We start from the raw sequence: 18,772 nt of genomic DNA, 5'->3' as shown, positions 1-18,772 counted from the left end.
TTCTACTACATATGTGAGTTAGATATCAAAGTTTTGCTGCTTTGTAATGTTTGGGAGAATATTAATAACTATTAAAGTCCTACAGGCTATGTAATTCTTTTCTCCACCCCATACTCCATTTTTGTAATCTCCATGTCCTTATTCTGCAGAACAGAATGCACAGCTGACATTACAGTGTAAACCCTGTACATATTTAAGATACAGGCTGGGGTCATGTACATTGAAACGTGGCTTCAGCAGGACATATAAGTATACAAGGGATGTCATTGAAATAATGGGCCTGCAAATCTCAACAATAGTTTGGAAATGGCAAGTAATTATTCTAATTTTTTCTTGTAACAATGGTGAATCTTCTGAGAACCTTTACTATTCAGTGTTGGAGGAAGTAGAAGTAGGCACAATAGTTGGCAATATTACAGCTGACTTGGGAGTACCAAAAATTATTATGTCTGAACGTAGGATACGGCTAATGTCATCAGGAGGTGGTCAGTATTTTGCTGTGGACCAACAAAATGGTGCATTTCTTGTAAATAGAACTATAGATAGAGAAAGTGTGTGTGGCTCTAGCTTACAATGTTTTTTGACAGTAGAAGTCGTGCTTGAAAAGCCTTTGGAGTTGTATAGAGTGGACGTTGAGATTTTAGATATAAATGACAATTCTCCTATGTTCTCAAGCACGGAGCAGGTGATAAAAATAACAGAAATATTTGCATATCCAGGTACCAGGTTACCTTTACAAGAAGCCCAAGACCAAGATTCTGGCATCAATGGGGTTAGACAATATAGTTTAAGTCCACACATTTACTTTTCACTTTCTACAAGAAGCCCAAATGATAGTGCTCTCTCTCCAGAGCTGGTCATAAATAAGGCTCTGGACAGAGAAGAAAGAGAAGACTATCACCTCATTCTCACAGCCTTTGATGGTGGAGATCCTCCAAAATCTGGGACATCACAAATAATGATCATTATTATAGATTTCAATGACAATGCTCCTATGTTTCAACAGACATTTTACAAAATAAATGTGACAGAAAATTCACCTGTGAACACCCCAATAATTCAGATAAATGCCTCTGACTTGGATGAGGGTTTGAATGCTGAAATAGAATACTTTTTGGATGGTCGCACACCCATCTCCGTCAGACAATTATTTTTTCTAGATCCAGACACAGGCATTATTAAAACAAATGGGACTTTAGATTTTGAAAGTTCTAACTTTTATGAGATAACTGTACGTGCAAAAGACAAAGGAATACCACAAATGGAGGGAAGCTGCATTGTTCAGATAGTAATTGAAGATGTCAATGATCACATGCCAGAGATAATGTTAACATCACTGTTGGGTGAGATTCCGGAAGATACCATTTTAGGAACAGCTATTGGACTTTTTTCTGTACTTGACATGGATTCAGGAAAAAATGGAGAAATACAACTAGCCCTGTCACCTGATGGACCATTTCAAATAAAGTCATTCAAGGATCACTATGCTTTAATTATAAGCAACCCCCTTGATAGAGAAGATGTTTCTCTTTATGAAGTTGTCTTGACTGCCACTGATATGGGGTCTCCATCTCTGTCATCTCAGGTAACAATTACAGTGAACATTTCTGATGTTAATGATAATCCACCACTGTTTCTTAATCAAGATTTCAATACATTTATTCATGAGAACAATGAACCTGGACATTTGCTTTTTACATTATCTGCTTTGGATCGAGATGAAGGGAATAATGCCAAATTTACCTATTCTATAGCTGAATACCAGCTTGGAGGTTTGCCTGTCTCATCTTTCATATCGGTCAACCCAATAAGTGGAGTTATTTATGCCATGTGTTCATTTGACTACGAACAGGTACATGTTTTAGAAGTCATTGTACAAGTGGAAGATAATGGAGAACCAAAACTCTTTACCAATGCCACTTTATGGGTCTTTATTTTGGATATGAACGATAACCCTCCAAAAGTATTATACCCAAACTTTTATGGAGAGGTCACCAGCCTTCTAAATATATCTAAGACTGTGCCAGTGGGTCATTTGGTCACTAAAGTATCTGCAGTGGACTCAGATTCAGGTCGCAATGCGCTGCTATCATTTCATTTTGTGGATCCTCCTGATGGTTTTCCTTTCAATATATCCTCATTTTCGGGAGAAATAAAAACTGTCAAGAATTTCTTGTCAACTGATGAATCTGAGCAGAAACTTGTATTGTCTATCAGTGATGGGGGTAACCCATCTCTATCAATAACTGTTACACTGCTTGTAGCATTAGTGAGCAATGTCGAAAACACCAAAACATTCCTATCTCTTCTGTATTCTGGAAATAGCACAGACATAGTGATGTACCTGGTCATCTCATTGGTGGCCATTACCTTGGCATTTATTGTTACTTTATTGCTATTGGTAGTAAAATGTTTTAAAAAAGACATACATGTGTGCCAGTATCCTTGCTGGTTTTTAAATCAGTCCAATCCAGACAGTGATGATGGGACACAACAACCAGGACTTCATTTCAATATGGATGGCACGCTAAAGTATTTGGAGGTTAGAAAAGATCCAGCCAACCCAGAAAGCCAGTGCTACAGAACATATTTTTCACAAGGAGCAGAAAACATCAATCTCACACTACTGAAGCCTTTTCCATTTCCTACAATGGGAGAAATGTTGAACACAACCAAGCTTACATATGTTAGTAACATGAGAGCTCCTTCCCAGGTGAGAAATGGCTCATATGTCACTGTTTTAATAGTCTACGTTTCATGTGGTTTCGGTTGAGTGGTGATTCATATACAGTAGTACTTTGTTGTCATCATTTTACACTTAATATGTAGATTTTACTCCTAATATATAGATTTACTCACCCTGGCATTTACTTACCTATAACACCCACTAATGACAGATCAGATCCTTGCTATTGGGATCAATGTTCCATGCAATCTTACGTAAAAAAAATATTAGAGAAAACTAGTTTGCATAATTTTCCCAGGGTGTAATCCTTCATGTCTCTTGAACTTGGCTCATTGTGGTGGTATTTATAGTAGAAACTGTTTTTATTAAGTCTATTTTAGATTTTTTTTTACATTATGTTGCATAAAATGATACATTGTTGTATGTCCACTCCTAATGCAACTTTTTTTTTATGCAGAAATATAATGTAATATAATTTAGCATTTAAGAACACACTGAGTGCAGCACTTTTTGCACTCTGCCAAGTGACATCCATGATTATAGTGATATATACATATAGTGATCCTTGTCTTGACTCTTAAAATGTTAGTTTAGTTTTTCAATGACTTTCAATGGCTTTTGTGATATCATAGTGAGATGTAATAACACTTACGTTTAGATCTAGATCTACTACATCTGTATGTATTTGGTGCAAAGCAGAATCCTGTTGAACACAATTGGACATGTCTTCATGCCCATTTTGAAACTTTCTGGTTGACAAAAATGAGGAAAAGTGTGAAAAAAATCAAGTCATGTATTTCTGAAATAATAGTAAAAATAAGTAGACATTATACAGGCTATGTCCATGTCAAGTCCATCTTTCATCCATAAAGCTGTTAATCAAGGGTCTTTGTTGGATGATACTGTATGTCCATTATTTGCCTTCCGAGTGTCATTTATATTCTCTATGCACTGTCTGATAGTGGGATTTCCAGAGTATCTCATGATGATGCTCCATGAAAACCACTGAAATAATATGGATGCCATCTGTGTTCTATCAGTGGTTTTCATGGACCCATAGACTTCAATAGGCATGTTTGGTCAACAACATGGACCACAGTAGTGCATGCTTCCATTTTTATTCACTGACCCATATTCATTGGAAAAAAAGGATGTATGGGATACATTAAAATCGATGGATCTGTGTGCTGCCCATGGAGAACACAGATAGCCGTGCGTGAGTCACTAAGTAGGGGCCTAAACCTTGTGGCACTGGGTATTTGGTTTGTATCCAACCATATAGTTTTTATGTTCTTCCTGTGTTAGGTGGGTTTCTTCCACACTGAGATATACTGAGGGTTATTCTCTTCCTGTAAACATGACCTGTGTGCATGGGTGTGTGTGCGTGTGTGTGTGCGTGTGTGCGTGTGTGTGTGCGTGTGTGCGTGCGTGTGTGCGTGTGTGTGCAGACTATAAGCTCCATTAGGGAAAAGGACTACTGTAAACCATGGCAATCTCAGGACAGTCCCATTAATATAGAACTACTAATGCATAGCTATGACTCTCACTCTGTTCCGGCTCTAATGTACTATTACTCAATCTTAGCTTATGATCCTGCATAATTATTGAATAACAAACAGACTGATTAATAGTTCAGTTCCTTCCAACATCTGAGAACAGGTTAGATCACCCCCTCCAACAATTAAGTGTAGGCAGCATTAGGTAATACTCACAGCACAGATAACTCTTCTAAACCTCTTATGCTATATGTATGGCTGGATTACAAGCCTTCAAGATCATCCACTCTGCTGCTAGCATTCAGTGTGAAGGAATAATACTGCTGTTCATGTATAGAGATCGATATATGATATGTGACAAGAGGCTGTTATTTCATAATAATAAGTATCACGTGATTTATCACTTTCAGCAATGTTACCATGCATCATGATTAAAAGTATACATTTTTTTAAGGTTAGTTTCACACTAGCGCTAGGGATCCGATTGGCGGATCTCTCTGCATCATGACATTGCCGGAAGCTTGAATGTCTCCATCGGAAGCTTGAATGGGCTTCTTCCGGCCGATTCTCTGCATATTTACTAGGTTGCGCCTGGATCTCCGCCAGTCCCTATTATAGCTAATGAGGCCGGACGCAGACGTTTAAGCTTCCTGCAATGTTACAATGCAGAGCACTAGTGTGAAACCAACCTAAAGCCACATATGGTACTCAGTGCGTCGCAATGCTTTTAGGCCTGAAAGCCTCCTTAGTGTGGCATCCTTTATAAACCCTGCACATATATGAAATCAGAGATATATGAATTTTCCTTTGGGTCCCATAGTCTATGGGTGCCCTATAATGGCTCCATACTATTCGGAGATTTACTAAGCGTTAATATACCCATATGCATGAGACCTTGCTTTAGATGGTTTATTTCATTTTCATAGCATTTATAGCTAAGCATAGCAGGAGGCAGGATATAGTGTTTTCATGTTAGAAATGTATTGCATTTCTTTTCATTTCCTCATAATAAGCACCAAAAACCAGCAAAGTCCATGAAAAGTGTTGACAATTTGACACCAATGTTTCTGTTACATCTGTTTACAGGAAAGCTGAGTAACGGCCAGTATAGCTACAATTAGAGCTCACGCTTATGTTGTCGCCCAGCGTTCCTGCAACCCCAAAGGGCAAATATGCCACATCTATTGTATAGATCACCAACCGTTTATCACTTCTTAAATGACGCTCAATTTCCTTCTGGTACTCCCAGCATTCTGGTTGATTACTAGATTGATTGGGAGGTTTCTGTACTTGAGGGGGAGATGCTGGCAGTATGTATGTCCTGTGTTTCCAATATAAACCTGTCTCAAAATGTAAAAAAAAACACTTAATGCACATATGCCTAGCATAAACCCACCCAGAAACTAATATCCATTGTAAATGATAGTTCAGCATGTGACAGTTGTAATCTCACTGCTGGAATGAAATCCCCTAATGATCTGGTTTTCTGTACACTGGAAAAAAGCGTGCAATCATCAGGTTCACATTGGGTCAGAGGAAGGAAACAGCAGGAACACACGGTATTTGTAAGGTCTGTATCTAAGCAACGTACAGTGATGATCCAACCGTCCACCTATATCTATCTATCTAGAAAAGCAGAAGAATGGCAGCACTAGAGTAGCAGACAAGTAAAAACTAAATAGGTGCATTTCTGAGGGGAAACAAATAGAGTAGCAAAAAGACAGCACTCTGTAAAATATTGAAAAAAATGCAAAAAGGTTATTCACCCAAGTGTCAATATTTTAGTGTTGCCTTTTTGCTAATCTATCTATCTATCTATCTATCTATCTATCTATCTATCTATCTCTCTATCTAATATCTATATTTCTATTATCTATTTATTTATCTATCCATCCATCCATTTGTCTATCTATCTATCTATCTATCTCTCTCTCTCTCTATCTATCTATCTATATGCATTTCATCTAATTATCCATTATCTATCTCTCTATCTGATATCTATCTATATTTCTATTATCTATTATCTATTTATCTATAGTCATCCACATCAGGATTTTAAATGGTCATCTTTAAACTACTTTAAAAGCAAAATTCTAGTCAAAACTTGGAAATGGAAGTGACTAAAGTCCGCCGCAGTATTCTATTATTCCCATCACTGTGTATGACTCACAGGAAGCTGAGATATGAGGAGTTGTTTGGCAGTATTTCCTTGAAGTTGCAGCTTTTAAGAAATGTGTTTGCGTAATCTTTCAGAACCATTATATTCCTTGTACATATCAGTGTGAGGACAAGGACTCAGCTTCCATAGTCCTGAGAATGTGACATGAGTTTCTCCATACCTTTCCACTTTAGGAAATTGCAAAGAGGGACAATAAGCGCACTGTGGCAATTTGTTTCATGCTAGGCCACCCCTCTAACTCTACCTAAACCATAACTATACACACCTAGTCCTCTTAATGCCCCCACATAGTAATTATTTCCCCTTTGTGCCAACACATAGTAGTAATGCCCACACTGTAGTCATGCCCATATGTGCACCTTCACAGCAGTAATGCCCACATTGTGCCCCTCACAGTAGTTATGGCCAAATATGTGTCCTCTTCACCATTGCTATGCCCAGATATATCCCCTCACAGCAGTTATGCATAAATGTGCCCTCACAGTAGATATGCCAGGATGTGCCCCCTCAGAGTAGTTATGTCCACTTGTGCCCCCTTCACAGTAGATATACCAAGATGTGCCCCCTGAGAGTAGTTATGCCCAGATGTGCCCCTTCAGAGTAGTTATGCCCAGATGTGGCCCCTCAGAGTAGTTATGCCCAGATATGCCCCCTCAGAGTAGTTATGCCCAGATGTGACCCCACAGAGTAGTTATGCCCAGATGTGGCCCCTCAGAGTAGTGATGCACACATGTGCCGTCTTCACAGAAAGTAAAAAAACAAACAGTAAATACTCACCTACGGTAGTTCCTCTGATGATCACAGCTCAGCTGCCAGCGTTCCCCAGCAGCAGGCAGGATGCTGTCATACATTGCACTTGCTGATTCCTCCATTCCTCTTATACAGCCAGCAGTGCGATGTGTTACCGCATCGTGCTGCTGGGGAGCGCCGGCAGCTGAGAGGAATGGTGAAGCAGGGAACGGATGGCTCGCTGCTTCACCATTACAGTCAGCTGAGAGCATGGGACAGTCACATTGTCCGTTTCATTAGGGTTAGAATACAATAAAACATCTTCACTTTGACATTAATGTATATTATGTCTGAATATAATTTCAAGCTGCTGTTATAAACAGGATTTAATATTCCCTGATGTTATTTACAAGGAAATGAGACTCACTGGATAGAGATGAGAATATAAGTGATATCCTTATTAGTATTAATGACTATAGAACTAGCCTTTCATACTGATAATATTATATTATTATAAACCTACCAGGATTATGTTAGTATATTTGAATTTATTACTTAAAGGGCAATAGGCTTCATACATTACTGTAAAGTGGAGGCCGGAAATGTGTCCCATTGTATGTGGTTAATAATCTACAGATGTAGCTGCAAAGTTCTGTGTAAAACAGAATGTAAAGCATTCTAACTACAGAGAAACAACCCAAAACTCAAAGATCGGAAGTTCACTTTATAGGCGCTTGTAAATTTTTCTGTTTAGCTATGATATTTATTAGGACGACTGTTCATAATCATATGATTTTACTTTATATAATATTATTGTGAGTACAATGTGATGACGGTCATTATATATCTCAAGATCAACATACTATCAAGTAGAAGATGGGGTTTGTTCCTATGCAAATCCTTCAAATGTAGCAGAGCTGCTTACTTTCCAATGTAATAAGACACCTTGAGTTCAATAACTTTGTCCACAGTCCCTTGTAAAACCATTCATGTGATTCCTAATTATCATGTTTCATTCCTTGGTGGCCATGGACATATCTATAACTGTTAGCCATATGACCAGTAAAGTTACCAGTCATACCAGAGCAGTAAAAATATGTAATATTGGTGGTAATACATTTGGAACTTCAGGTTGGAGCCCTTGTTCCACATTATTGTTCTTATAAAAACAGGGCAGCTTGTTTGTCGGATCTCGTTTGATCAGATTTTTATTTGAGCATACAACTGCTCACTGGTGAAGCACATCTCCCTCTATAAACATAGGATATACATAATATAAAGTGCGAGGGATGAAATATCATACTAGTGATCATTCAGCTCCCATATATCATCTATCAGCTAGTGTGAATGCTCTTTAAACAAGCATCAATCAACTTGTTATATTATTATTCACCCTCACATCAAGACATCTAAATGGTTCCTTGCTTTACTTTATACTTTACATGCTACATTTGCATTGGAAGTCATTCTGATAGTTGTAGATATCTGGCAGCGTTTTCATCTACAGCAACCAATGGTTTGTAAGTGCTGGGACATTGCATCAATCAGGTGCAAATTCACATGTGCATGGTCAGTTTTTGGAGGACTCACCCTTAAGATGCCTCCTACCTGAAGCTTAGTAATCTTCAAACTGTAGCTCTCTAGCTGTTGCAAATGAAGAGGAGCCACAGGTTGCAGATCGATGCTCTAAAGCAGGGATTCCCAACCTGCTGCCCTCCAGTTGTTGCAAAACTACAACTCCGAGCATGCCTGGACAGCCTACAGCAGGGCATGGTGGGAGTTTTAGTTTTACACCAGCTGGAGGTTGAGCATCCCTACTCTAAACTAACTTATAATATGTACAACTAGCAAGAAAAATGGCTGATGTAAAATCTGGATGGATCCAGCCAGTGGGGCAGACAACTCTGCAAAATACACCAATTTGTGAACTATACAATTAAGTACTGTACAAATTAAGTTAAATGTATTTGGTGAAATGTCTATAACAAATTAGACTTTTCTACCATGTTACAATAATAAGGGGTTGTTCAGAAATTATAAATTGCTGCTTTAATGTGTTTGAAATTAATATACTTTCAGTGCAATAGCTGCCCCAATGTCCGGTCCCAGCGGGAATTGGTCCCAACACAGAAAGGGAGAACCCCCCTTTTCTGTGTATTGACACATGATTGGTGACAATCGTGAGGGGGGCTAGCAGTGTGGTTCATTGCAATAACTAAGTCAAGGAGAAAAGCTTTATTTCTGTATCCAAACCAAGCCAGAATTGCAGCAGGACGTTAGTGGGACACCCGGCAGCTATCTTACTGAAAGCAAATTAATAAGTGGAATCAATTACAAACCCATTCAAACTACTTTTTATTTGGTTGGACGACTCCTTTAATGATTTATTCACATCATACTCTGAAATGAAGTTATACATTAAAAGAATAATAAAATAAAAAAAGATGTATTCTTGTTTTCAGATGATCTAATATATTCGAATAAGGGTTAAATACACTTATCTGTTTTTATTCAGCAGGGGCAACCTAACACGGACTGGCGCTTCACCCAGGCACAGAGACCCGGACCCAGTGGGTAAGTGATCGCCATGTTTCCATATCAAATATTGTATAAAACTTCCAAATGAGGAAGGTAATTCATGCTGTGTATTGCTCTATATAACAATACAGTGTCTCTACAGAGTTAGGCCTCTGGATTTTTGGCTGGTCCTAGACTTTATAGTTTATTGATTTTTATGTTCTGGGTTTTCATATGCTTAATATCTCAGAAACAACCATCAGATATGCAATGTATGTCCAAAATATGAAAAGCCTTTCAAACTAAGGGTTGTTTGGCCACTGGAGGCACAGTCATCTAGGATGTACATAAAATCAACACTATGACTTGTATTGGCTATGTATAATTGGCTATGTAAACACTATATTTACCCACCAGACTAGTACCAGGTTGAACTATTCTTTTTAATATTAGGGTATATTGTGTGCCCCGATTCCCCAATATCAATATGAAAGGTTATGTACAGCCTGGTACTAGTCTGCTGCCTGTTTGCCAGTGTGCCACACAAGAGCAGCAGACTTGTACCAGCCACTGTTCATATTAATATTGGGGAACTCAGGGGCAGCAGACTAGTAGCAGGCTAAACCATTCATATTGATATTGGGACAAATTGTCTACCCAGCTACCCAAATATCAATATGAACAGCTGTGTAACCTGGTACTAGTCTGCTGCCCATGTGCTGCACACAGGAGCAACAGACTTGTACCAGGAACCATTAATATTGATGTTGGGGTACCCAGGGCAGCAGAGTAGTACTAGTCTGAACCATTTATAATGATATTAGGGTACATTGTGTGCCCGTGCACCCCAATATCAATAATAATAGTTATGTACATCCCGGTACTAGTCTGCTGCCCATGTGCTGCACACAAGAGCAGCTGTCTGGTACCAGGCACTGTGTCTATTAATATTGGCCCACAGGGACAGGTTGCAGCATAGTGCTATCTGCATTCATATTGATATTTATTGGGGCACAACACAGGGGCAGGTGGCAGAATACTACTACCAGCATTCATAGTGACAATGTTAATGTTGGTGTGCCCCAATAAATATCAATATCAATCACTACTGTCTGGGGCCTGGGCTGATGTGCTGCCTGCAGAAAGCTCCCTATCTCTGCTTCCGATCCTGACTTCTGTAAAGGGAAAGGCCTGGACGTCAAGCACGGTGACATCATGAGCAGTGCGTCCAGACCCATAAATGCCTTGCTAAAGTGAGACAACCCCTTTAATGTAAAAACCCATTAAAAAAATGTAATCTGCAATTGCAAAGGATAAACAGATTATAAATCATGTCCTACCTGATGCCTCAGGATCACAAATACATGCAGAGATACAGGGATACATTTATTAAGACTGACGTTTGATCCAGCGCCAGTTCCAAATGAACTGAAATACACCTAATTTATGCATATTTCAGTAAAGTAAATGACCCCCACGGTCTCTAGTGGAACCCTAGACATATACTGGCTATATCCAGTACCATTTCACTTAACTGAGATTATAATCAGTGCCAAAAAACTGGCTATACACTTCAGAATGTTCTGAATGGCAGCAGTTTATCCCTGAAACGTAAGAATTGGACATGTTGAAGTCCAACAGTTCTATCCTTCTTTCTCCTGACATCATCTGTTAAGGAGAAATCGTGACAACCACATAGTCCTTAGATGGTTGGCTGGTCATGCTGAAATTGGGAGTTACGTAAACATCATAGCAGTACAATATCGGTGACTCCCATTGACATCTAGCGCAGTTACAAAAACACCCGAGCACAGAGAACTGCTGTTTCTGTAATCCAGCAGCTGCCACTGAGGTGGGACAGGGTTACAGGATGTCTGTTGTCTGTTTTTGATAGGGTACGGGTCTCAGAGATGAAAACCTTTTCTATCCAACATTTATAACATATCCTATGGACATTCCCTAAATGTCTAAAATGAGAGTAGCTCTCATAGTTTAAAGAGTAAAAAAAAAAGAGTAAAAAAAAGAGTAAAAAAGAGTAAAAAAAATGTCCTCTATAGCATGACATTTACATGTGTGAACATTCCTCATAAACCATCTGTTAGTATCACCTCTCAGTGTTCCCTGGCAGCACGGGTAGACACCTGTTACTCCCTCACAATTGGCCTATTTCTTATAGGAAAATATATTTTCATCTCTCTAGAACACAACAACCCACAGAAGAAGCTGGAGTGTGGCCAAACAACCAGTTTGAAACAGAAAGACTACAAGCAATGATCCTGGCATCAGCAAATGGTCAGTTTACATAACACTTAATGTAAAACTTCTAGGTCAAGTCAAAACTTGATATTGTGAATTTATGAAGAGAGGACAATCCTCAATGCCATGAAGCAGCAGAGATGTCAATACCTTTCTTCCATGACATCATTATGAATTAAACCATTCTTTACAAGTAAGAGGTATCCATGAGACTATCGTAGTTTGCTTATAACATAATTGATAATACGGCAAAGCTGAGTTTGTTTCCTGGCATATTGTTTTTGTTATCTATGGCTTTCAGGTTATCCCAAAAGCTTTTTATCTAGTAACCTCATGCAATTACATTTGCTTTACATTTAGCAACATTAAAATTCATCTGCCACGTTCTTGCCCATTCTGCCAGCTTATCTAGTTCTTTCCGTAAAGGCTGACAATTCATCAGATTTTTTTTAAGAACCCTAGAAAGTTTTGTATCATCAGCAAAAACTGACACTCTACTTTCAATCTCATCCAAAATATCATTAAAAAAAGATATTAAAGAGAACTACAGATGATCGTGGTACCTAACTGCTGATTTTAGACCATTTTCAGTATGTACCATTTATAACGACTCAGTTTTCTGTCCCGTAGCCAATTCTTTACCTATGTGCATATATTGCATCCTACTGCCTGAATTTGAAGCTTCAGCACAAGGCTTTTGTGTGACACTGTATCAAATGCTTTTGCAAAATCTAAATACATCTCATCTGATGCATGACCAGCATCCAGATTACCACTTACTTCCACACACAAACCCATCATGCTGGTTAGGCATGACCTGTTTTGCATACATCTATGCTGGTTATCAGTTAATAATTTATTGACCTCTATATTCTTCTGCAAATCATCTCTTAGAATACCTTCAAATGTTTTACATACAACAGATGTCAAACTTGTCGGTTGGTAGTTACACAGTTCATCCTTTTTACCTGCTTGCTACAACATTTTCCATCCACCAGTCCTGTGGCACTGACCCTGAAACAAGAAAGTCTAAGAGCATGAGATACAACAGTTTATGAATTACTGACATCCATTCCCCCAGTACCAGAGGGTGTATGCCATCTGGGCCAGGGGCTTTATCAATATTTAATTTGCTCAGACACAGAGGTACTTCTTCTTGTGTTAAGATAATGATATTTGGCAGAAAACCTTGATTACTGCTCCCTGAATGATATCTGGCACTGGCAGCTCACTGGTGAAGACAGATGAAAAGTAAGAGTTTAATTCTCTGCCTTCTCTTTGTCCTCAGAAAATTACATTTCCATGGTCATCTTTTAGGTGGCCGATGTTATCAGATTTTTTTTTCTTTTTGGCATTTATATACAGTATAAATATATATATATATATATATATATATATACACTTAGTCATTAGCAGTTTGTTTTCCTGAGGATAACTCTGCTAACTTGATTTCATTTTTGTATTTCCTGTTGAGATCTTTGTAAGGCTAGAACGCTTTTTCTGAACCCTCCGCCTCTTGACTTTTAAATACCTTTTGTAGTTTTCCTATATTCAGTACATTCTTATTTAATCATATTGTTTTCCTTTATTTTCAAGACATTTGTGTTAATATATGATCCATGTACTGTATCTCTAAGAACTCCCCTTAGTCGAAGTTCTTCCCTTAGTTGACTGATTTTTGCTTATTCCAGAATTTTGTAGCTCCCCATCTTTCTGTTTGTGAAATGGCAGATAATTGTGTCATGGTATAAATGTCCATGCCTGTCTAGCCATGAGCACATCGGATCACACCCATTGCTATACTATTCACTGTGCTCTGATGGGCTATAGCATCATATATCAATATGTGCAGAGAATTATGCACAAGTAGCTATTTAACTGAATTAATTACATTGTAAAGTTTCAGTCCACTGGCCTATGTTGTCACTGAAGTGATCAGAAAATCATAATCTACATTGATCTAATTTAGTTAGAAGGCTGGTATAAACTGCACAGGTATCGTGGGTGTCATTTGTAGAATGAGAGTTTAGCATTTTTTTCATTGACTCTTAGGTGAATCAGTCACCCTAAGATATATTACAGCTGATGACATCGTATGCTGTTTTACCCATTTGATTTAGTTTTCTGGACAGTACTATATAAGTGAACTTACAGGCAAATGTTCTCAGCCTCATAATGGCTCCTCACAATAATAGACTCATATTGATTGGAAACATGAGTGCTACAAATGGTGGACCTTTGCCTTTAGCTGTGTCAGATCACTGGGAATTCTAAGCAGTTAACATCTATGATCTAATTCCTCTGAGATATTATAGCACATGAATTCAGTTGGTGAAAAAATGGAAATACTGTATATCTTTTGTACTGTACAAGGTCTTCTAATGGGATAGTAAATTGTTCCTGTTAGTGTGTCTGTGTATTTGCACCTAAACTCCTCCTACTTAATTCCATGTGGTAGGTTGCAGTTTTTTTAATCATTTAAATAATCTCCAGGTTACAGCTATAATGCCTAAAATATTACGGTATTATATAAAATTTGATCATAGTTACTCCAATATCCGATCTGCAAACTTTTTATTGCAGTATATAAATCTAAAGTGGTTGCAAATGTGATGGACAAATATAATAGCCTGGAGTCTTTAAGTCCATTACAATATGGCAAGCTTTTATGAAACCGCTTACTGTTATGGTATTAGGAACTTTTATCCAGTCACTGTATTGTTATTTTCAGCAAACTAGTTTATCCAAAACAAGATTTGTGCATCCACTTTACCGTAGAACTCATGAATGGCTGGGTTTGTTCTGTTACCCGATTTAATTTTCTCCTCATTCAGTCACTATATAATGGTTTCCAGCAAATCCATTTAATCAAAGGTAGATTTGATGATGAACATTGAAGAATTGTACCAGTTCCTTTAGACTGACAACCACTTTTATTAATTTATCTTATTCATATAGATAGCACTGAGATATTCCGTAGTACTTTAAAGACATTATCATTGCTTGCCGTCTCCAAAGTAGCTCACAATATAAGTTCCCTATCAGTATTTCTTTAAAGTGTGGGTGAAATCAAGAGTACCAGGAGGAAACCCAAACAGGGAGAACATACAAACAACATTGCAGATGTTATCCTAGGTCAGATTTAAACCTAGGACCTCACTGAGCCACCATGCTGCCCCACTTTTTGGAAGAACTAATGAATGGCAGTATTTATTCTGAAAACCTGACTAAATTTTCTTGACATTCAATCACTATATGTTGGTTTCCTGTGTAATCTATTTATTCAAAACTAGATTTGATGATGAACAGCAGAACTGTGTCCATTTTTGTATCAGGTAGACATATGTACTGCTTGGTCTTTTTCATCCTTTTGTTGGACTTTTTATTTACTCTGGGCTTTTCTTTTTAGCAGATTATTTTTTCTATTGAGCTGATAATTGTAATAATTATGAACAACTTTATAGGCCTTCCTTTCAGTCCTGCTCCTCACTCACTAAAGATTATCTGTTTCCTTGTCAGATTTCACCTCAGACATCCAGTTGGTTCACCTCACCATAGTATCTTATTCCCCTGGCAATTGCCTCCTCTCCTCTAATTGTACAGTTTTCCCGTATAAGGGAGGAGTAGTGAGCAACACTTAACAAGATTCAGTTTCCATCAATTAAGTTAGGTTGGGCTGCACTTTACCACCAATGAGAAAACCACAAATACAGGGACCTATAAATATTTACACAGTGACAGCATGTACAAGGAAAGGGGACATGAGATGTGCACAATAACTTACCGAAATGGTTTCAATTAAATAAAAAGACAGTAATATATTTAGGGATTTTTTTTTTTTAAGAATAGTGATCAAAAAGACAGAAAGTACTTCCACTGATTTCCCACTGCTGCTGTTTTGATGCTGCTCCAGTCTTTGCTGCACCACATTTTCTGGTCCCAACTCAACACATTCAAAGACCATAGACAGCAGCAGTGAACAGGAAGAGAAAAGGGAGATGGCACATGCACACTGCGTGCACCGTCTCCTCATACAGCTGATCGGCGTGGGTGCCTGCTGACGATCTGATATTGATGACCTATCCTGAGGATAGGTGATCAATAGTAGACGCCCGGAGAACCCCTTTAAAGTGTCTAGAAAAGACAGAGTGAATAAATGGATTCTTAAAATACACCTTATTTATTAATGGCTTGCAACTTTTTTTGTAACACAAAATAATGGTGTAGAATTAAATACAGCCTTGAGCATGTGCCACATTTGGTGCATCTCCTGCTTACTTTGTTTACGCTGTCTGAATATTAGACACAATAAGGAAATGTGGCCCATTATATCTTCATAATTTTTTTCAGCTGTGCAGATCATTGTTACTGGACATCCAACTACCGTCTATTTGCTGTGATAGATTTATATGAGGTCACAATGCCTATGGGGATTTATAATTTTTTCAGGTATATAGAAGTGCCAAAAACATTTTTCTCAGACATCTTTAGTAATTTGATGATCCTGATCAAATAGCTAAAGGGCCTTGGTGCTAGAGATCACATTTGGTCCCAGCTCATAAACCCCACAAATGAAAGTGTTTGGCATGTCTGTGACATCTCAGAAGTTTTACAAACCCTGAGGCACACTTTAACGGTATTCAATGGCAGACCTGTTCAAACTTGAGCCCAAGTCACAGAGTATAATTAAAAAGGTTTTTCAAGATTCTGATATTGATGACATATATTCAAGAGAGTTGCAGTTGAATTTTAATATTAAACATGATAAAGGGTAAATCGATCTTCTAAGGATTTTTCCCATGATCATGTTGCACTTTACAAAGCACTTCTACACTTTATTTTAGGAAAGTCTTGCCTCACAGATCTACACAAATCTAAACACTGTCTATGACTTTTGTCAGCTCTAAACAAACCGAACTTAACATTTTTAGGCAACCTCTTCTCTACAGGGGTAAAGGCTAGAGGAAATATTGTAGCGCTCTGGATGCAGCTGCTTAGGAGTGCAGACAACATGATCCTCCATGGATTTTAATGTCCATCCTGATATAATTCATATTCAAAGGCCAAATCGCTCCCCTGATACTAACAGCTGATCACCAGGGAAGGGCCATCCAGCAGTGAGACAAAAATCATATTTTTTCATTGCTCACTGCTTTAAAAAAGATTCTGTAAAGCTATATCAGGGATATAACGTATACAACTAAATCAATACCTGAATGTCCCTCATGATAGAGTTAACTCTATGTATTGTTATAGTTTGGTTATTGCCTGCTGACCGTTCTATTCTACATTTTCATGAATGTGCTCCAAAATATAGTTAGCTATTTAATATGCTCCAGTTGATCAGTATTCTTTTGGTTTCCAACAGAAGCTGCTGAAGGAACTTCTGCTCTCGGAGGAGGAGCAAATACAATGGGTCTTAGTGCACGCTATGGACCACAGTTCACACTGCAACATGTCCCAGACTACAGACAAAATATCTACATTCCAGGAACAACATCAACCCTCACTAATGCTGCTGGGAAACGGGATGGCAAAGCAGGAGCACCGTCAGGAAACAAGAAGAAATCTGGTAAAAAGGAGAAGAAATGAAAATATAAATCCCATAAAAGCATCCTCAGAAAAAATATCAGAGTGATGTTCGATGTCTTATCTACAAAGGAAGAGAGTGTTAGAGTGTTGGTTGTATCAGTCGTCACCAGAGCTAGTAGCAGGGTGCTCTCTGCTATTAGAGCTTATGATGAGAATAATAGTATGGACACTGGATATCTGAGCCCTATCAAAATGCGCCAAAATTTTCTATTGGCCAGGTTATTCTATTTTGCAAAGTCATTTCTTAACCAATGATATTCGCTTTTTACATAAAAATAGAGTTCAGCCTTGCTGATAGAATTCTGCATCCTTATGGAAATTCTTCCGATGTATATATGTATTGCTAAATAGTTATTTATAATTTTTCAGCATCAGAGAAGTATGCTTTAATCTTTGTTAACCCACATGGCATTTTTTTGAAGATGAACAATTAAAAAATATACAAGATGATATTTAGTTTTAGAATTTAGGTTCAATTTTCTTTTAGTAGAGAGATTTCCTGTCTCTGAGTTTTCTTGTAAAGAATGTTATGACACCTGAAATAATGGAAATATGCAAATAATTAAAACAAAACAATTTAGAACCTGATTAAAAATATAGCATGGCTACAAAAATAACGAATGCCAGTGTCTTGTCCATTTTGGTAAGATTAATTAAGCTTTTCAAATTTCTTGGAAATGTTCCAAGAACATGGTAGAATCCAGAAGATTTAGACCTGCAATACTGTAAGTCACAATGTTGAAAGTGGACAGGATTATGATTATTCTCAGCTCTTAAAGAGCAATTATTTTAATTGTTGCACCAAGGAATGCATGTTCAATAATTACTTTCAGTCAGCAATTCTATAGGTTCGTCTTCCTTCTGCATGTACTGTACGTACCCAGCATGGAGTGTATGCATTCTTATATAGAATGATAAAAGAGTGAGCCCGTTTAATGCAGGCCAGTTGTTTTCAATGAGCCATTTTGACCAAAAATAATTGTAACAAAGATTGACATGAAGGGTTTTCTGACTTTCCATGATTTTTAAAATGATTAATAATGAAAAGAAAGGACCGAATGTACTGAATTGAAGGGGTTGTCCTACACTTTACAAGTGATGACTTCCTCATGTCTTATGATAGGTCATCACTACCTGACCAGTGGTGGCCCCACACCATGCAGTAGCACAATGTCGGGACTCAAAGCCAGAACTCCACAGCTCCATCTATTATGCAGTGGACAGAGTTGAAACTGCAGCACTGTTTACATTAACTTCCATGGAAGCAACACTGTGGTAACCAGCTCCATCTCTTGTGCCGCGAGTAGAGCTATGTAG

At 38.0% G+C, this 18,772-nt stretch overlaps 1 protein-coding gene across 26 annotated transcripts in view; it reads left to right on the top strand.

Moving 5' to 3' along the window:
* The window catches only part of LOC121008795 (protocadherin gamma-A5-like), a 321,828-nt gene extending 303,819 nt beyond the window's left edge, over positions 1 to 18,009 (top strand). For 22 of the 26 annotated variants that reach the window (XM_040441526.1, XM_040441501.1, XM_040441619.1 and 19 more), the window contains exons 2-4: positions 9,606 to 9,664; positions 11,808 to 11,899; positions 17,232 to 18,009. In XM_040441526.1, coding sequence (XP_040297460.1) covers positions 9,606 to 9,664; positions 11,808 to 11,899; positions 17,232 to 17,455 — 375 coding nt within the window. In that variant the 3' untranslated portion in view covers positions 17,456 to 18,009. Of the gene's footprint in view, positions 1 to 252; positions 2,714 to 9,605; positions 9,665 to 11,807; positions 11,900 to 17,231 lie in introns of those variants that run through there. The other 4 variants (XM_040441594.1, XM_040441585.1, XM_040441495.1 and 1 more) reach the window with 3 other exon arrangements.
* The last annotated feature ends 763 nt before the right edge of the window (positions 18,010 to 18,772 follow it).

This window comes from Bufo bufo, chromosome 1, assembly GCF_905171765.1.
Source record: "Bufo bufo chromosome 1, aBufBuf1.1, whole genome shotgun sequence".
NCBI classification, from domain to species: Eukaryota; Metazoa; Chordata; class Amphibia; order Anura; family Bufonidae; genus Bufo; species Bufo bufo.
The sequence above is the reverse complement of the archived record's forward strand: the minus strand, read 5'-3'. Positions and strand labels throughout refer to the sequence as shown.